Consider the following 19,901-nt stretch of genomic DNA (forward strand, 5'->3'; position numbering starts at 1 on the left):
TAACTGCAATCAATCTACGCATGGCTCTCAAATAGCTTTCTCCTAACCAGTGGCTGCTCCTATTGTAGTGTCTGACATTTTACAGAACAATGACAACTACAATTAGGTCTCAAAATGGTCCTTAACCTATTATATCCCAAATCTCAATTTATTTTCAACAGAAGGAAATTCATTTTCAACAGGCATCTCATACTACCAGAGAACATAAAATTAAAGGGAGATTTGTCTTAAGTTCTTTTTCAGTAAAAATCCTAAGCCTGGTAGGAGAGCAAACCTAAGGTTTTGAGGGTGACTGGTTAGTCCATGGTCAATTTCCCCTATCTCAGAAGAGGTCTCTAAGAGGTGGCTGAGCTGGGGGAAATTCTAAAGATTTCCAGTTCTTCTAGTGAAGCCCTGACAGACAAATATATTTCTTACATAAAGACCAAGAGGATTTTCCCTCCTCCTGTTTTAGGATCAAATTGTTCTTTGTAAAGTGGCTACACTGGGCCTGGTGAAAGGCCCACTCAGCAGGAAATTGACAGACAGTCTCAAACCAATGGTTTATTTTTTTTCTCCATCACTTTAAAGCATATAATAGGAGCACAGGGACAAAGAGTCAAAGACAAAGAATCAGTTCCTTCAAATAGAAAGGCACACAAAAGTATTTGATAAGTGAAAATTATTTTGAAAATTAATGGGGAGTAGATCAGGAAGGTGAATCATCTGCATATGCACTAATTTGATTTCTGGAAAAACATTAAGAGGTAAAACGACCAGCTAGGCTTACAACTCAGAGGCAGAAACTTGTTTGATATGTACCAAGATTTGATAACCGCGTTCTCAAGGCTCTGGCCTCTCACCACTTCTAGTAACTCCCCTTACTCTTATTCCAGTACAACCGAGCTGGCTAAGTGGACAGGAAAAGACCCTGGTCTAAACTCAAAAAAGGTTCCCAGAGCGCGCGACTTCCTCCAACAGCAGCAGGTCTAGCTCCATCTCTGAGCTCTGCAGATCCCAGGCTCCATCTAGCTTTTCCAGTCTCCACCCTCCCCCTCCCCTTCGAGACTCCACCTCCCCCGACCCTCTCTTCCAGGCGCGCCTCCCCTCTCCCGGGCTTTCACAGCCACTGGGGACATCGTGCCCTGGCTTCCTACCCCACTCCTGCCTGCTGGGCCTCGGCGCCCAGATCTCCATTGGCTCAGGCTCCCCTTTCCCCCCGCCGGTCCAGAGCTGCGGCCGGCGGATAGTACGGCCGGCCCAGGTCCGACCCATCCTCGTGACGGTCCCGCCTCACTCACCCTCTGTCACCTCGAGCACCTTAATCTGTTCCTCGGCAGCGGCTCGCACCTCCTGCACTGGGGAGAGGATCCCGGTGAGCGTATCCACTAAAGCCTCCTTCAGTCCTTGTGCCACTGGACCGGGCAGCCCGGAGGCCGCACCACCCGCTGCCGCTGCCGCCATCTTTCTTCCTTTCAGCCCGCCAGCCCCGCGACCGGGACCCGCCACTAAGTGACGGCTCCCGCGCGCGGCCAATCCGCGAAGCCGCGCCTGCGCACCAGAGCCGGGCGGGAGGGGGAAGGGGGCGGGGAATGTGTTAAGCCTCCAGAGACAGCGCCTCCTGTCGCATGGCGGGAAAGAGCACATTTTCCGGCAAGAATCATTTCGCTTTTATGTGAAAACTGTGGTTAGGGGGATTTTCTAAAGTGGAACAGCAAGTTAGCAAACTCACTGGGAACAAACACCATGATATAGGACTTTAAGTTCATGGATCTTTCAGGTATAAGAGACTTTGTTAGGAGAGAGGAAGTGAAATGGGAATGGGTGTAGATGGCTTTAAGGAGAGAGATCTGGGTCAGAAATAGTGATTTTTTTAGGGGCGCCTGGGTGGCTTAGTGAGTTAAAGCCTCTGCCTTCGGCTCAGGTCATGGTCCCAGGTTCCTGGGATGGAGCGAGCCTGCTTCTTCCTCTCTCTGCCTGCCTCTCTGCCTACTTGTGATCTCTGTCTGTCAAACAAATAAGTAAAATCTTAAAATAATAATAATAATAATGATTTTTTTAAACCAGTCTTTTCCCCCACCCCAAACACTGAAAAAAAAAAAAAAAAAACCCCGTTGGCTCAAGTAAACCTCTTCATTTCAGCCTCCGGAATTCAAAGGTAGGGGGAAAGAAACTGAAGTGGACTGGACAGTGGGGAGTGGTCACCTGCAAAAGACCCAGTCCCTTGATTTTCCAGCCTAGTTGAGCCCAACTTCAAAATTGTGGAGTGTCTGGCCAGGAGAGGGCACCTGCGTGGGGAAGACATTTCCTGCAGAGTAAGTACTTGAATGACTATTTGAGAATGAATCCTGTTCACTGAGAACCTATACATTTTTTTGCCCAGAAAAATTGTGGTTGGACATTTAAGGGATGAGGGAGTGAGAGTAGTTTAACATGGATATCTTAGGGCTGGTTGTGGGAAATGGCTGAAGGAATAGAGATAATGCTGAATACTGGAGCAAATTGGAGAGGATTATCCAGAGGGGTTAAAAATGCAGGGCAGAATGTAAATAAAATACACTTCAAATTTTAAAAAATGTAGGGCGGGTTGGCAAGCACGTAGTGGCAGAGGGACAGAATGGCATGTTGGTGGTGTGAGAGGCTCTAGAGCAAGAGGTACAGGTAATTTTTAGCAAGCTGTTCAGGTTAAGTGCCTTAAAATGGTTTCTAGGAACTCTGACTCTCATTCCCAAGTGGCAGAGGAAACCAGATGGCAATTCCTAGCCTAGTTCTAAGACTATGACTGCTAAATTGGTAGTGATCTGGGGTTGTCACTTCATCAGAGTATTCTTCCTAAAAATTGATTCTTTGCTTTGAGGACAGCTCTAAACACATCTGTCATTTCCCATGTTAGAGGACAGGTGGGTTGTGTTACCACAATTTCATAGGAAAAAGGTTGCTTCTTGGACCTTGAAATTCCACAGTAGGGAATAGTAGGACTTCTTTTCCTTGTTCCATTAGAGCAGCTTCTTTTTTCCTGGGTTAAATTCACTTTTACCCCTGGAAGAGAACAGGAAAGTCCAGAGGGTGGTAGATTTTCAAACTGTGGAGTGGATGGAGAACTCAAGAGCTCTGAATTTTGGTTTGCTGAAGGATGCTATGTCCACAGTGTGCAAGTAGGGAACCCCTGCTCCCCACTTTTCCCAACCAAAGGGTTCCAGAGCTCCCACTTAGGAGTTGAGGATCAGACATTTCCAGGCAGATGAGGTTAGGCAAATGACCCCTTGGTTAGGCAAATGACCACAAGCAATCTCACCTTGCAGATCAAGGAATGGGCCACAAGATAAATGGAGACAGAAACCAGACAGAGAGGGAACTAGAGAGAACCAGTGGACAATACAGGAGATAACTTTATTGAAACGCAAATGGCATCAAACAGATGAATCTTGCTGGGAGGAGACATGCCTGATGGTACAGAGCGCCCAGAGGAGAGGGGCCTCTGGCAGTGATGGAGGAAGGCCTCTTCAGCTGGCCTGGCATGGACTTAATTTTCAACCAATTTGTTAACTTAAAACAAATTACTGGGGGGACAGCTCAGCTCTCTTCATGATTGTTACCGCAACTATATACAACGGTTTGCTTTCCAGATTCAAATTTGCTTTCTCTACATTAGATATAAAAGGGAGTAGACTGAAAGAGAGGGTCAAATGAGAAAAAAACATAAACACATAGACACACACATATCCTGGTTTGGAGCTTTATGTCCAATAAATTAAAAAAAAAAAAAAACAAAAAACAAAAACCCCAAACCTGGTGCAAAAATTCCTGCCCACTTTCCACCTGAGGATTGCCATGCATTTGAGAAACACAGAGTCCATCACATAAACAGTGCTGCCTAAAACAGGATGGGGGTGGGTGGGAAGGGAAGGAAAGGAATCTAGTAGGGGTTGGAATTCATTTTAAAAAAGGATTGTTCTGTTGAAAAAGACACCACCACAAAAAACAACAGTAACAAAAGCCATTAAGTGGGAGGCTCTGCACAGCAGTAGCCCAGACACGGGCAGGGATATGGGAGCTCTTGGCTTATTATCCAACATCTTCAGTCTCCGAGGAATGGCAGGGAAGCAGGAAGAGCCCACAGGAGATGACCAAAGGCCTGTCATCAGCCTTTGGGGGGACCGAAGAGGTGACTTTAGTGCAATTTGTTTTACACTGGCCTTCTTCCTGCCTTAGTTCCTCCCCAGATGCTTGGTCCTAGATTTCAAGGGACCTAGTACTAGCACATCACTTTGTCCTTTATCCATAAGCTCCCTGGCAGGGAAAACCGACAAACTTGAAACAAAAGGAGTTGTCCACAGTCTCATCTACCCCATGGCCCCATCAGCTAGAATTTGTGAATCTGGAAAGATAAGAAGCTCTTCTCGGATTTTTGTTGTTGTTGTTGTTTAAGGATTTTATTGTTACTGTGGCTGAGTCATTCTGTACCCTAGGCCTGGCATGTGGAAAGGAAAGGATGAGCCCAGGGGTGTAGTTGCCCCTGTTCTGCATCTTTCTTGTGCTTCAGTCCCTCCTGTGAGCTGAGCAGAGCACAGAGATGGGGCCTTCCTGGGGGTACTGGAGTCCCCCAGCAGCCTTGGGGAAGGAGGTTCTGTCCAGGTTTCTCAGACCCAGCAGTGCCCTTTAGAACTCAACTAAAGGAGGGGGGATGTTGCTAAGAGCACAAGTTGCCATGGAAATACAAATGAGATTTTCTGACTTTTCTCATCCTATTATATAATCAGGAAAATGCTCGGAGTAGATGCAATCCAGCAGAAGAGTAGTCTGGAAGAGACCTCCAACTGCTTTCTTCTGCTACCGCCCTTTCATTTCCCAAGGAAAAATTTCAGAGGCAGGAGACAGTTCTCCAAAGATTGTGTTCAACTCGAAGAGATGCCAGCATTCCCCCTCACGTCTGCCTAAAGGCACACGTACCTTTTCTTTCTGTGTTAAATAAAAGGAAAAACAGAAACATAAGGAAGCATGGGAAAGGTAACTTTGAAATTAATGTAAAACCCCGAACTGTAACCTAGGACCTTCTTATTTTTTTAGTCCTAAAGCCCCTCAGTGTGGGGACTCTGCTACTTGCCTTCCCCTGAAAAAAAAAAAAAAAAAAAAAAGATTGACTTTCACACTGAAGCATGCATCAGCATTACCAAGAGGGTTTGTTAAAACACAAATGGCTGGGCCCTCTCCCTAGTTTCTGATTTAGGGGGTCTGAGATGGGGGCCTGAGAATTTCATTTTTAACAAGTTCCCAGATGTTGCTGCTGCTGCTGCGGACTGGAAACATAGGTTGAAAACCAGTATTCTAAGAAATGAAAGAGTTTAATCAAGGGACCAAAGGTCCCTTCCATGACCACTCTTGTCGATAGAAAATTCTCCGTGACATAATCATTCAGAAAAATAGCCAAAACATCAAACTGGGAGGATCCAGGATACATAGGTTTAATTTTCAACTCTAATGCTCTCTGTGCAGCCTCCATATTTCTACCAGGGTCCTCATCTTCCAGCTTACTCCTGTTTCCCAGTCTCTGGCTGGCAACGCTTGCTTCCAGGACTGAGCTGAGCACACATCCACACACACACATGGATCCTCAGCAATGGGGAGAGCCCAGCTGGTGGCCCCATATATCCCTGATCAGGTTGGTTGAGGACTCATGAATATATAAAGCTGATTCAAGTATAAAGGGCAGTATCTTCAAGCATTGGCCTTTGGGAACATAGTGTCCCTAAGACCATTTTATTACTTATGGCCTCCTTAGTGGAGCCATGAACCACTAGTAGCCAGAACTTGCTAGTAGTTCTTCATCATAAGAGTGTACCAGCATTAAATTAGTACATCCATTAGTAAACCCTCTGGAAAAACACATTTTATCCCATCAGTGGGGTTGACTTAATAGTTTGCTTATTAGCATCAGCTTAGCTAAGGTCAAAGAAAAAGAAAAAAAAAGTATGCTGAGGGGTTACATTTGGTGATCTGGATTAATTTAACACTTGAACCCTGTGTTAGACCTGCGATTAGGACAAGAACAGCCTCCTTTTCTAAACACCCTGCAATCAAGAATCCTCAGAGTCTCCTGTAGGTCTCCTAATGCTGGTTTGTAGGACCAAGTCCCACTCAGTCTGGCAAATTTCACCTTCTAAACAGGGTTTCTGTATATGGGTGTCCTCACAGGCAATGATGTGAGGTGTTTGGGAGAAAGATCAGGTTGTTTTCTCCCTACTCTTTTGGAAACCTACAGGAACTAGTTCCCTCCGAGACTGGAAGGGAATGTCCCTCTGAACAGTGTGACCCTCATGGTCTGAGAGCTAGGAGTGGAGACGTGGTGAGATTAGGTCCATTGGGAGTCTTGCAAACCAGGAAAGCCAAAAAGCCAGAAATGAAATGAAAACAAAACAAAACAAAAAACAAAAAAAAACCACAGAGAACCAAAAACCCACCATTTCTTCTGAAATCCTTAAGGAGTATGAATAGGTTAGTTAGAAGACTGGTAATTCAAGACTAAAATGTAGCATGCCAATCAATAAGGACTTCATTGTGGGGTCTGTCCATGGACAGCAAATCTTTGTTTCCTGTTAGCCTCTAGCTTCCCAATGGTCAGAGTACACGAAAAAGATGTTGGCATAAGGATTCACACAAAGACAGAGATAAGCACCATAGAGCTGCCACAAAGCATAGATCTTTAAAAAATATTCTGAAGCCTCAGAAGTTGGGAAACAGCAACAGCAAAGTGCTCTTAGAGAGAGAGAGAGAGAGAGAGAGAGACAAAGACATCAAGTCCCGTATTAGCCTCCAATTACCTAGTATTTTATTTTTAATGCCTAGGCAGGGATTGAGAAACACATACACTGGACAAAATGTGTTGGTCGTCTTCATCCAGAAATGAGAGGGAGTCTGTGTAGGGACCTCTCCTGGAGTCGTGGCTCTCCCCAGAAGTTGGTGTTGGGTACTGAACCATGTCGTCTGCTAGCCCACTTTGGTGAGGAATGGAGTTGAGGGTCTGGAGAGGAAGGGGAGAGCACACATCCCAGTCCTACATAGGCTGGGTTCTTCTGAAGGTGCCCGGGGGGCTGAGAAGTTAGCTGCGGGACCCGGTTTTCATTTTCGGAGGGATCCCCATAGTCTCAACTAAGAAGCAGATGCGTAGGTAGGAGAGAATGCTGTGGATTCGCTCTTGCCATGAATTCTAGGGCAGTGAGGGGGAGCTCAGGTTTTCTGCTTCAGAGAAGTCTGGATGAGCACCCCAAGGGGTTATAGCACCATGAGGAGGCTCAACCTTCTGCAGTTGCCACGTAAGCATGATTCCTTGGTGAGACGACACATCCCCACAATGCGGGGGCCCAAGTGTGCGACTGTAAACAGGGTCCCAGGCTCCAGAGGGAAAGCTGAGGCTGCAGTGCCGCCTCATGAGATGGGAACGCACTTTTTGGAGGAAAGCAACTAGAGACCTGGGCTAAATGCAGCAGTCAACTCAGAGTAGAGGGTGGTGGGTCCCAGAAATAGAGAGTGAAATTCGTAACATGAGAGGCCTCCAGAATCAACCTTCCGAGGATCCAAGTAAAATTCACGGTGGTATCCATGGTTTCTACGGAGCCAAGAATCCCTTTGGATGTCTGAGGCAGTTGGAATGGAGGAAGGGGTTCCCCTCGTTCCTTTTTCTCAAGTAGCCAGTAACATCCATGATAGAAGGCACTGGCTGGGCAGCACCAGAAAGTAGAGAGTTAAGGGCTCAACCACCCGTTCAAGATGGCATTGAAAGTCTGAGCCTTGCCATGGGACTGGAGCTAAGGACTGGGTTCAGAAGAGGCCTCGGTCCAAAGTAGGCCCATCCCGGTCTTCCCTTCCAACCAAGTGAGAACACCCAGCTCTGAGGCCTCCTCATTCTGCACAGCAGAGACCTTAAGGCAGTGATATCAGCACCATCCTTGAACAAACAGCCTCTTCCCACCACGGAATTGCATATTTTACAGCTGAGTTGGTTGGGGATCTTCACAGCTCATGGACTTAGCAGCAAAAGCAGTAAAAAGTCTCCAGCATAGAGCGCCCTGTCATCCCTGAAAGCAATCAGGTGAAGGCAGAAGCTTTCTTGGGGAGCAACCGGAACCATCTGTTGGACCTAAATGGAAAGATTCTGATATGAAGAGTCAGATGCATGTACTCCTTGGTGGGTGGGACAGAACAGTCCAGAGGACGCCTGTAGATTCAGGTAAGGTCTTGTGCTACATAGGAATCTGAAGAATGCACACTTGGGCCCGGGCTCACCCTGTGTCTTTGATCTGCAGAGCCCTGAAACTTCGTCCTCGCCAGGCAGTTCAGGCTAGATCTCATCCCACAGGGGCTTCCAGAAATGCCAGGAAGAGGACGTGTCCACTTGAGATAAGCAAGGTTCCATAGTCCTTCAGGGTCCATCTAATGGATCCCAGATCTTCTGCCCCTCCTGTATTAGACATCTAATCAAAGGCTTCTGTCTAGATGGCACCTTGGGTTTTGGCTACATTTCTTAGATGATCCTGAGGGTCTAGATAAGCAGGGGATGTGCACTTAATGGAGATTAAGATTTCCTATTAGACTGTGAACACAGTGGCTCAAGTCTTGCCTTTTTTTTTTTTTTTTTTAAACCTGGCGACTGGTAGACAGTAAGTACTCAGTGTTTGCTGAGTGAAGGCATATAGACTGCCGGGCCTTCGGGGCAACTTCTGTTGAAGGTGGATCCCTTTAGAAGGCACATCTTTGCCACCAAATCAAGTTCCTTGAAACTTACATTCTGATTGCGAGTATTTCTTATGGATGTCCGGTCTCCTAGAAGTGAATATTTACTTGTCAAGAACAAATAGTAAATGCCAGTTACAGATTTTGGATTCAGTCAAGCAGAGCGGCCGCCATCAGAATAGCGCAGTGAGGGGCCCAACAGGCCACGAGACAAAGGAATATTCTCAGGTTCCTGGTTTTCCTCCAGTCCTGTGTGGAGCTCAGAGTAGATCTTCATCAGCATGAGGGGATACACTCTCAGGCTGGAGGCTGGCCGCTGAGCTCCCAGGCAGAAGTGTGCTTTCTCAAAAGCGAAGTCAAGGTTCTTCTACTAACTTTTGTCTGAACCAATGCTTCGGGTCTCCTGTAAGTCCCAAGGATGCCAAGGTGGTACGGCAGGCGTCTAGCTAGTGCCAATTGGATGGCATCAGATTCTCCGAAGAAAACCCACTTGGAAAAGCCAAACTAGCCCCAGTAAAAGCAACCCAAGCATTTTGTGGACATGAGAGGAAATGGGGCGGGGGGGGGGGCGGGGGAGAAAGAAAAAGGAAGAGGAAAATAAATAGGCACATGGGAGGGGGGAAAAAGAAACAAAACAAAAAGCGAAAATAAAAAAGAAAGTAGGGTTTATTGACTCTCATGCATGTTAAATTAGAGGGTATAAGACAGAGCTAGCAGTCTTCCTCTGAAGGCTGGAATGCTATTGTGGTTTGGTGATTTCCGAGATAGGCAGCCATCTTGTCGTGGTCCCCTACATCATCCAGGGATGGACAGCACGTTCTCTACCTTGGCAACTGCTTCCTCTCTCCAGCGTCATCTTTTCTTTTTCTTTTTCTTTCTTTTTTTAAAATACCTTTTACAGATTGATTTAAACATTTTTTAAACCACATGCTTCTTTTTCTGGGCTCCAGCCAGAGCTCTGGGGGAAGAGTTATTGGCAGTGGTGACGGAACTCGGAAGGGTCTGCTAGAAATTCTAGGGAGCTTCCGCCTCCCTTAGATGTCCCCACACAGGGCTGTCTCTCCCAGAGCTGTTCATGAGAATCAGTGAGGAACTGCTGCAGGATTTTCTGATGTCTTCTGAACCCCTCCCCAGAAAGCCTAGGAGTCCATAATTGAGACACGAAATCAAGGAAAAAAGACCCAGAATCATCTTTTCCCCTGAAGTCATGAGAGGAGGCCAGTAAATGTATCTAGGGGACACAAGTTTCCAAGCTCCACCCCACCAGTCCTTACTAGAAAGTTCTCAATCAAGGTGCAGCACCAAGAACCTGCCCTCTTCCTTTCCTCCTCCTCCCCCTCCTGTTCTCTTGGGCCGGAGAGCCAGTGCTCTGGAAGAAGAGAGGGGAGAGGAGGAGAGAACGTCGCTGATGCCAGCATTCTGCTGTCTGGGGTGACAGTGACGCTAGACCCTCAAAGCGTGGCCTGGAGGTTGGGGTCCAGGATGGTTTCTCGATCTGGAGACTCAATGTAATTGGCAGCTTCTTGAAGTTTCAGCAACATGGCCATCTAAAGAGGGGCAAAAGGATGGATTCGTGAGAGTCGGGACTCAGGGTCCTTACCCACAGAAGGGAAACATAAAGCCATCTAGATCATGGGTCTGGAAGGTTCTCGGCTTGGAAGGGATGAAGGGTCCAGAGGGTTTACAGGTGGCTCACTGGCTCATGAAAAGGCAGCAAGGGTTACTTCAACCCTGTCTGTAAGCATGGGCACATGCTGCTGGAGAGTGTCTCGTCTATACCATGCCCAAACAAGGCAGCCTCTGCCTCCATGGTGTTCACACGTAGGAGAAGACAGAGGCCTGGACATACCAGTTAATACTGGGAGAGATGTGCGAAGCGGCCGTAAGAACATCTGTGTGTGTCAACTTCTTCCAAATAGATCATAACTGAACAGATTCAGTGTTCTCACGAGCCAGTCCTGCGCCCCCAACACACAGCCTAGTGCTTCGTGTCAGGTCTAAACACTATGGTGCATTCACCTCTGTCCTCCTGCACTCTTTACCTCTCTCCTCCTCCCATGCTTCTTCAAGAGGTCACCCTCCATTTCAGCTATGTACACCTGGCTGGTTCTCTCCTGAATCTGCTCTTCACCCTTCTACTTACATACCTGTTAACAGTCTTCCATTTTAATGGCTTTTTTCTTTTTTTTTTTTTTTTTACACAGGTAACACCTGCTTTTAACAAAGTCAAAATTTAAAATGTATTATGACTGAAGTAGAAGAATTTCTTACTTGCCATGTAAAACTGCAAGGTCACAGGAGTGGGGCACGTTGTATTTTAATACAAACTGCCAAGTTCTCTTCCGAAAGGGCTTTGCTAACAAACACTCCCATCAGCAGAGTGTGAAGTCTGTGCTTCCAGACACGCTATTTCTGCCAATGTGAAACGGTTTTCTCCTTGTTTTGATATTGCATTTCCACAATTATTAGGGAAGTTAAGGATCTTTCTATATATATATATATGTATATATATATATATATATGTTTAGAGATTTTATTTATTTACTTGACAGAGATCACAAGTAGGCAGAGAAGCAGGCAGAGAGCAGAGAGAGAAGGGGGAGGCAGGCTCTTTGCAGAGCTCGATCCCAGGACCTTCTCAGATCATTTACTGAGCCGAAGGCAGAGGTTTAATTAACCCACTGAGCCACCCAGGTGCCCCTCTTTTTATATTTTTATTGGCTATTTGCTTTCCTCTAGTCAAATGCCTATTCATATCCTTTGTCCATTCTTCCAGTTGGAAATTTTATGGGAAGTCTTATATATTCTAGGTACCAATCCTCTTTTGGTTACAAGTCTTGCAAATATTTGCACCCAGCTGGTCCCTTGTCTCAGATGACTTTTCACAGTGGTTCATGAAATCCACTGAACTGAGGCAATCCTCAGGATAATACCAGTGTATGGGGAGAGGTAGTGACAGAGTGTATATGTGTCCCACTGCTCTCTTTTTTGGTTAATAGTCCTACCTGGGATCTGCCTCAGATGTGGATCTCTACGAGCATGCATCTTGCTAGCATGCGTTATTATTTAGCTTAGGCTAGGCTGTAGGCATATGAGCTTCATAACCCAGGATTCTGATGGCTGAGCTCCTTGCTGACCTCATTCTAGTCTAGCCTTGAGGAAACCCTCGAGCCTCCATCAGAGTATGCGTGAAAAGTTCAATTCCAGGGGCACCTGGGTAGCTCAGTCGGTTGAGCATCTGATTCTTGATTTTGGCTCAGGTGATGATCTCGGGATCGTGGGCTCAAGCTCTGCAGGGGGCTCTGTGCGCAGTGCAGAGCCTATTTGTCCCTCTCCCTCTGCTCCTTCCCCAGCTCATGTACACACACGCACGTGCTCTCTCAAATAAATAAATAAAATCTTAAGGAAAAAATTTCAGTTCCATAATACTCTTACTTTCACATTAGAATGGCTTCTACTCACCAGAGGGTCTGAGTCCAGAGAACTTGGGGTGCTGTCTTTGACCGTCCTATCCTCGGGAGGTGAGGCAATGCTATGAGGGCCCACGGTGGGAGGGGGCAGGTGGTACAGCTTTGATTGGTCTTGTTGGGCTGATGGCCAGGGAAGAGTGTCCCGGACCCACTCTACTGGGTCCTCCCAAGCGGCTTTCTGTCCGTGGACCTGGATAGAAGGGGAAACGTGGTTACTGGCAGAGGGATCCACAGATAGAGACTTGTCTCCTGATGGCCATATGCATTTCCTCCAATGGAGAGCCTTGAGACTCTAATCCCCGTGAGCTGAGGCTCAACTCCTTTGAGTTTCCCCACAAAAGAAGTAAATTGGTGTAAACAGGTAAAACTATTCTGGAGGATAACTTGGCAGGCCATGTTAAAAACTTAACATGTACATGGGGCGCCTGGGTAGCTCGATGGGCTAAGCGTCAGACTCTTGATTTTGGCTCAGGTAATGATCTCAAGGTTGTGAGATCGAGCCCTGAGTTGGGCTCTGTACTGGGTGTAGAGCCTGCTTAAGATTCTCGCTCTCCTTCTGCCCCTCCCCACCATTCCCCTCTCTCTAAAAACAAAAACAACCCCCCAAAACAAACAAACAAAAAAACCCCAGTAAAAAACACTTAGTATGTACTGGTCTTACGCCCCATAATTTTAGTAGGAAATTCGTCCACTTTAGTAATCACATTTTTTTTTTTTTTTAAGATTTTACTTATTTATTTGAGAGAGAGACAGCGAGAGAGAGAGCATGAGAGGGGAGAAGGTTAGAGGGAGAAGCAGACTCCCCATGGAGCAGGGAGCCGGATGCGGGACTCAATCCCAGTACTCTGGGATCATGACCTGAGCTGAAGGCAGACGCTTAACAACTGGCCACCCAGGCGCCCTAATCACAAAATTTTTTTAAAACTTTTTTCTTTTTTCGTTTTAAGTAGGCTCCATGCCCAAAGTGGGGCTTGAACTCATGACTCCAAGATCAAGGGCTGCACACTCTACCAACTGAGCCAGCCGGGCACCCCAGTAATCCTGTCTTTTAAAAGAATTTTGCCTCTGTTGAAAACAGATGTTCTCTGTGTAAAAACACTTTGAAGTTGGAAAACTGTTAATAAGAATGCAAAATTTGGGGCACCTGGGTGGCTCAGCTAGGTAGGTGTCTGACTTTGGCTCAGGTCAAGATCTCAGGGTATTGGGATTGGATCAGGCCTGGGCTGCGCTCCCTGCTCAGCAGGGAGTCTGCTTGTCCCTCTGCCCCTCCCTCTGCTTATGCTCCTTCTCTAATAAACACATAAATACATAAAAATAATCAAAATTAAATGAAATAATGATTTAGGGTACCCATCGGATGGATAGCATCTCTAGAAACTTATCACATCATCACGGGATTATCTGCCGCAATGACAAATTACTTTTATGGAAAATACATGGCCGATAGGGTCCAGCCACTGCACTGTAGTCCACTAGTGCTGGAATGGATACTAGTGATCATCATGCCCTAATTCACAGGTTAAAAAAAAAAAAAAGGGAGGCTTTAATAAAATGACATCTTTCTTTTGCATAAGTTCTTATTCTAGCTTCTAAAAATCTTTTCACGTATATCATGACTTCAAAACAACCCAGTGATTCAGGCAGAGCACATTTTATTATCTCCCTTCTTATATATAAGGATGTTAAAAAAAGATTATGTAACTTGGTCAAAGTAACATTTTTAGTAGTAGTTAGTAATTAGCTAAGGCTGTAATAGGGTTTTACTTAATTTTTAGCTCGATGATTTCTCTATCAGCTCTGATTCTTAAAGAGAGAGGACTGAGTTTGGCACAGAACCAAAAGGCCCAGGACCGGAGACAGGCCGTAGAGACCGTGATCCTGTAGCCATTCGCTGAATGGTGGCTGGACAATGGGCCTTACTCGACCTCTTAGCAAAAGACCCTGACAACCCTTAGTAGCCTCATGTCTAACATGGAAGAGATGCTCTGTTAAGTGGGACAGCCTGACCTTGGGGACTGAGTGGAATCAGAGGGTAGGGCTCACCTTGATCCCGTCCTTTGCTCCTTCCTGTAGGTAGGGAATGATAGAATTGTTCCACAGGTCAATGAACCAGGTCCGGAAGTCCTCAATGCCAATGGGGCAGGACAGAAAGAAGCAAGGGCCTATGGGGAAAGGATGGGGCCAGTAAGATGGCTGGGCACCCAGCTCTCCCCAGTCATCTGTCTTATTCCTTAATACCAGGCAGAGGGCCAGTCATTCATCAACAATGCTTCTTCACAAGGTGGACGTGAGCTGTGAGGGAGTGAGGGGAAGTTTCCCAATTCCCTCCTCAACAATTTCCTTTCTTTTCCCCATTAATTGTGGGAAAAATGAGGGAGTGGGGTTAGCTTTCTGGTGTTTGAAGAGATTTGCCCAAATCATGGTACTAACTGTGAGGGGAATGCTTGGTACGTAATTAAGCAGCCCTGGGTCTGAAGCCACGGGGCCTGCCACTCTTTTCCATGCTGAAGACTCCAGAAAGAAACAGGAACATCCCACTGGGTGGGAAAGGAGGAGAGGGAAGCCACCTTCTGACCCCAAGGGGGAAGCTGCACTCCAGTACCGATGAGGAAGTCTGAGGTGCTGTGCTTCTCAAGGAAGGTGTGGAGATGGTACCACAGCTTGGGCACCCAATCGAGCACCCGAAGCAGTTCTTCCTTGTTGGCATTGATGTCGCTGTCCGACTCCACCAGCTTCCTCCTCAGGTAACGAACCAGGAAGCCATTGGCTGGCTCCACGTTGTTGGAGAAGGTCAGCATCCTGCAGCCAGGAGTGGGAAGAGGGGTCAGGGTGGCCACTGTCGGCGTCTGTCCGCAGCCAGTCCATCCCTCCTCCTGCCTGCCTCCGGCTAATGCCCACAGGGCTTCTTCTCAAGTAACAGTGGAGCTGACAGAAGTCAGGGCAGCAGCCCTGGGCAGGCAGAGCTGATTCTCAAACCAGTGACCCTCCTCAGATAGCCATCTGACTGCACTGACCCGGATGGGGGTGGGGGGGCGTGGGCAGAGAACGCGAGTAACAGCATCCGAGCTGCAGCTCTCTTGGTTTTGTAGTTCTTTTCTCTTCTCGAAGGTTCTCTCCCACCCTTGTAACTGACATGGCACATATCCCTGCTCTCTCTTCCCAGACCAGAAGCCCTGCCTAATTCCCCTTCCTGCCGCTGTCTACTGCCCCTCTGGCTGGATCCTGGGATTTAACTAGTTTACAGAACCCCAGGTCGGGTTGGAAGGTTTATCCACGGTCCCCGTTCTTACCTGAAGCTCAAGTGCAAGCCGTGATTAGGTGTCATTTTTACAGGCTGATTGGTGGTACCTATGATATAAGGACTGTGGGAAGAAGGAGGAAAAAGGTTTACTTAGACTTAACCCTTGCTTTCCGCTACGTACGACCAGTACACCCAGTGGAAAGCTCATGGGTTGGACTGCACCGGGCTCTCCTCCCCACTGCGGGGAGCGGGTCCTGACCCCAGCCCACCCTGGCACACCCCGACTCACCATTTGTGGTACTTGCAGGTGAGGGCCCCATTGACCAGCTCACTGATGGAACCCGCTTCACTCAGGTCATCCAGCAGGATCACCAGCGGGACGTCCCCAATTCCTGTTTCCCGGTCTATCTGGTTGGCCAGGTTGGAGAGATACAGTTGCAGATCCTGAAACAAAAGAAGGAAGTGGGTCAGCACTCAGGAGCAGGGAGCACTTGGACCAGCACTTGGGAGGAAGCGTTGTGGGGAAGGTATGCTAGTTCCAGATTCCCCTGGAGGCTTTGGTTCCTGTTCAAGGTGTCTGAACATTTGACTGTAGAAACAGACTATTGTGGACTGATAAACAGTGGTCCCAAAGGCTCTAAGGCATCTGTTTCTTTCTTTCTTTTTTTTTTTAAGATTTTATATATTTATTTGAGAGAGAGAGAGTTAGAGAGAGTATAAGCCAGAGGGAGAGGCAGAAGCAAACTCCCGACTGAGCAGAAAGCCCAATTTGGGGCTTGATCTCAGGACCCTGGGATCATGACCTGAGCCCAAGGCAGATGCTTAACCGACTGAGCCACCCAGGCACCCTAAAGGAACGGTCTTTTTTTTTAAAAGATTTTATTTATTTATTTGACAGAGAGAGATCATAAGTAGACAGAGAGGCAGGCAGAGAGAGAGAGAGGGAAGCAGGCTCGCTGCTGAGCAGAGAGCCCGATGTGGGACTCGATCCCAGGACCCTGAGATCATGACCTGAGCCGAAGGCAGCGGCTTAACCCACTGAGCCACCCAGGCGCCCCCTAAAGGAACGGTCTTAAGCAGAGGCTCCTAAATCCCTGAAGGACAGGGACCATATCCTATTTCCTAAAGGGATTTTCATTGGGCTGGTAGCATGGACCACTCCAATGGATAAGCCTCCCTCTGCTGGGGCAACCCCAGAGCATCAGGGTGTGCTCAAGAAACATCCAGATTTGGTAGGGGACAGCAGAATGTGTCACATGTGGGACGCCTGGGTGGCTCAGTGGGTCAAAGCCTCTGCCTTCAGCTCAGGTCATGATCCCAGGGTCCTAGGATTGAGCCCTCCATCAGGCTTTCTGCTCAGCGAGGAGCCAGCTTCTCCCTCTTTCTCTGCCCGCCTCTCTGTCTACTTGTGATCTCTGTCTGTCAAATAAATAAGTAAAATCCTAAAAAAAAAAAAAAAAAGGAACGTGTCACATATAATTCCGAGTTCTTCTCCCCTGAAAGCCCAAAGTCAGAGTAATACTGAAAAGAAAGGTAGAGGGAAGAAGTAAACAAAGGGACGGGATTTTCAGGGTCGGCAGAAAGCGAGTTGGAAACGAGAATGTCGTTCAGTCAATGATCAGCGTAAGGGAAAGGCGTATAGCAGAGACAAGGGGAAGTGTAGAAAAAGAAGGGAAAGGAAAAGTCTGGAAAGAATCTGGGGGCAGTGGAGGGACTGGAAAAGGGAAATGCAATGGGGAGGGGAAGAAAGGGTACAGAAGGGGTGGAAAGGGGCCTGGGGAATGCCTTGGGGGAGCTGAGGCCTAAGCCAGGGCTGGCGGGGGTGTCAGGAGGCAGCCACCTTGCAAGACTGCTGGTGCATGTTGAAGGTGCTGACGATGCCCTCGGTGACCTCGCGGCCAGAGCGCTCCACCAAGTACTCGGCCAGCCGGTTGGTCAGGTAGGTCTTGCCTGTGCCGCTGGGGCCCGAGAGGACGAGGCGCCGGTGCTTGAGCAGAAGGCTTATGTAGTGCTGCATCATCGGCTTGGGGACCAGTGTCTCGAACACCAGGCTGTCGACGCACTTCTCCTTTAGACCTGAACCCCCAGCCCCAGAGAGCATGAGCCACGACCGGAGCCCCGAGCATGGCCCTAGGTGCCCACTGGAAGAACCTAGGGCCACGTGCCCCATGGCTCCACAGGAATCCTCTAACCCCTAGTTTTGAAAACATAGATCTTATTTTTAGGGATGCGTTTGGAGTTACAGGTGTGTGGGTGGAGTGAGAAACCCAGGCTTTCTAGAAATTTCCCTGACAATGAAATGGCCCTAGGAACAGAAGTTAGGACTGGGTCTTACTCATCTTTGTACATCGCACCTTACTTTAGTACAGTGAGCTGCACCGCATAGCTTCTGAGTAAGTCCTTGTTGAATGAATGTGTGACGGACTGTCTGTTGTGCCGCTCCCTCCCTCATCCCATACCGCTGCACCCCAAGAGACAAAGACTGACCTTTGAGGGAGACCGATATGTTGTTGACACCTCGGCGGCAGGGAGGCATGTCTGGAGGCTCTGCGTCCAACACCCGCTTCACGTGGCTGATGCTGTAGCCATGGATGGACTCGGTGCTCAGTCCCAGGGTGGAGGCTGGGTCCATCTTAGAAATGTAGTCCTGAAAGAAAAGAAGGAAAAAAAAAAAAAAAGGATAGAGAGGAACACCAAGGTGATGCAAACCCAGAGGTACAAGCCACAGATTTCAGAGGAAAGAGGAGTCCATGGAGAAACTGTTTTTCCTACTTAGCATTTCTCCAGGAAGCATCAAAGATCCCCAAGATCCCAATGCCTGGATGGCTCCATATCCCATGAAAGGATGAACAACCTTTGGGAGGTACATGTATCCCTTTACCTTGAACACTTGGAAAACAGCTTCGTCTAGCATCTTCCAGTCCACTTTTCCACTGACCTTGCTACAGCCCAGGAAGAATTCCTGCTGTTTCAAGTCCTACATGGCCAGGCAGAAAGAAGCGTGTGAGCCTCAGTGTGGTTCCTCCAAGAAAGGGGGTTGGTCCGAAAAAACCTTAGTGGTGGGATATTCTGGTTTTGGGGCTGTTCAGAGCCCAGATGTTCTTGGATAAAAATAATAGTGTTACTAGGCTCCCAGAAGTTTCTTACCCCTTTGATGATGTGCTGGGGGGGCATCCGTACCACCACCCGAAGGGTCACTTCCTCCTTTGGACCACAGGTGCTGATGCCATCCATGGGTGACAGGTCTGTCGGCAATGAAAACAACTATTGGCTTTAGGGGCACCCACAGGCTTTCCTGAACCTTCCAGTCACCATCTCTTCCAAATGACTATTGACTACCGAGATGAAACTGAAACTCCAAAACCAAAAAAGCCATTAGAACAATGCTGTGTCTTGTGACATGGGAGGTGCACTTGATTTAGCCACTGTTAACCTCCGTGACCCGAGAGGCGTGCCCCCTGAGGGAGCACATTGGTGTACCAGGGACCCAAACCCTCTTCCTGCTGCCACCCTATTTTTCTCCCAAACAGGTACCTGTGTCGGTGAGACTTGGGCTGGAGGAATGGGTGAGGGCAAGGCCCAGGGAGCGGCGAGGGGAGGCTAACGCAGAAGATCCGGGGACCTGCCCTGGAGTGGAGCCCGAGGAGGGGCCTGGGGCGACCTTCAGCCGGTCGTTCTCGGCTTTCAGCAGGTCCACCTCCAGCTGCAGCGAGAACAGACGGGGCAGGGCCGCAGAGTTGGATGGATCCCAGGGCTCGGTCTTCCCTCTGCTCAGCTCCCCGCCCAGACACGCACCTGCATATTGTGCATCGTCTCCCGAAGCTGGTCCAGCTGGTGGGCGGAGTTGAGGGCTTCCAAGCGGATGTCTGTAAGCTTCATCTCCTTCTCCCACAGCTCCGAGCGCAGTTCTGACACCTCCTTCTTCTCTGGCTCCTCCTCCTCGTTGCCATGGAACAGCCTAGTGTGGGGGACCGGGTGAGCGGGGCCCCTGGAAGAAAGTGAGAAGTGAAGCCAGGCCACGTGGGGCGGCTCTAGAGTTACGGGGGCACAAGAAGAGCCTTGGTCGCTAGTCTCAGAGATAATCAGTGGTGGGAGGGCAGGTCTCAGAGGCCCCAGGAGAGACCTACAGCGTGGTGTCGTTCATCCAGAGCCAAACACGGACTTAACTGCCACTCCCAGCCAGTGGTGCATCCTCGTCCTGGGCCGGGTGGCCGGCAGACAGCACTTACTCGGTGACATCTACGCCCACAGAGGAGGAGTTGGAGGACTTGATGGAGGGCGATGCGGTCTCCGTGGAGCCGTGCTGCAGTTTAGGGGACGACGGGGCGGAGGAGTCCGGGGTGGCAATCTCCTCAATGTCAGAGTACGAGGAAGCGGACTTGGGTCCCTTTTTTATGCTGAAGGCTTTGTTGAAGGAACTTCGAAGCTAGAAAAAAGCAGATCCAAGTGGAGAGACGTCAGGGCTCCGCTCTGGGGACTGGGGG

At 48.4% G+C, this 19,901-nt stretch overlaps 2 protein-coding genes across 11 annotated transcripts in view; both read right to left on the reverse strand.

The window, feature by feature from the left end:
* IPO9 (importin 9) overlaps positions 1 to 1,467 on the reverse strand; it is a 54,079-nt gene extending 52,612 nt beyond the window's left edge. Inside the window, exon 1 of the mRNA XM_045983180.1 lies at positions 1,281 to 1,467. Within this exon, the coding sequence (XP_045839136.1) occupies positions 1,281 to 1,443 (163 nt within the window). The 5' untranslated portion in view covers positions 1,444 to 1,467. The remainder of the gene's footprint in view (positions 1 to 1,280) is intronic.
* A 1,872-nt stretch (positions 1,468 to 3,339) lies between these two features.
* NAV1 (neuron navigator 1) overlaps positions 3,340 to 19,901 on the reverse strand; it is a 252,915-nt gene continuing 236,353 nt past the window's right edge. For all 10 annotated transcript variants that reach the window (XM_045982386.1, XM_045982385.1, XM_045982384.1 and 7 more), the window contains 13 exons: positions 19,647 to 19,843; positions 19,213 to 19,405; positions 18,952 to 19,120; positions 18,565 to 18,662; positions 18,299 to 18,394; positions 17,905 to 18,064; positions 17,258 to 17,493; positions 15,707 to 15,861; positions 15,467 to 15,538; positions 14,779 to 14,975; positions 14,220 to 14,338; positions 12,169 to 12,366; positions 3,340 to 10,253 (listed from right to left, as the gene is read on the reverse strand). In XM_045982386.1, coding sequence (XP_045838342.1) covers positions 10,158 to 10,253; positions 12,169 to 12,366; positions 14,220 to 14,338; positions 14,779 to 14,975; positions 15,467 to 15,538; positions 15,707 to 15,861; positions 17,258 to 17,493; positions 17,905 to 18,064; positions 18,299 to 18,394; positions 18,565 to 18,662; positions 18,952 to 19,120; positions 19,213 to 19,405; positions 19,647 to 19,843 — 1,986 coding nt within the window. In that variant the 3' untranslated portion in view covers positions 3,340 to 10,157. The remainder of the gene's footprint in view (positions 10,254 to 12,168; positions 12,367 to 14,219; positions 14,339 to 14,778; positions 14,976 to 15,466; positions 15,539 to 15,706; positions 15,862 to 17,257; positions 17,494 to 17,904; positions 18,065 to 18,298; positions 18,395 to 18,564; positions 18,663 to 18,951; positions 19,121 to 19,212; positions 19,406 to 19,646; positions 19,844 to 19,901) is intronic.

Source organism: Meles meles, chromosome 17, assembly GCF_922984935.1.
Source record: "Meles meles chromosome 17, mMelMel3.1 paternal haplotype, whole genome shotgun sequence".
Lineage (NCBI taxonomy): Eukaryota > Metazoa > Chordata > Mammalia > Carnivora > Mustelidae > Meles > Meles meles.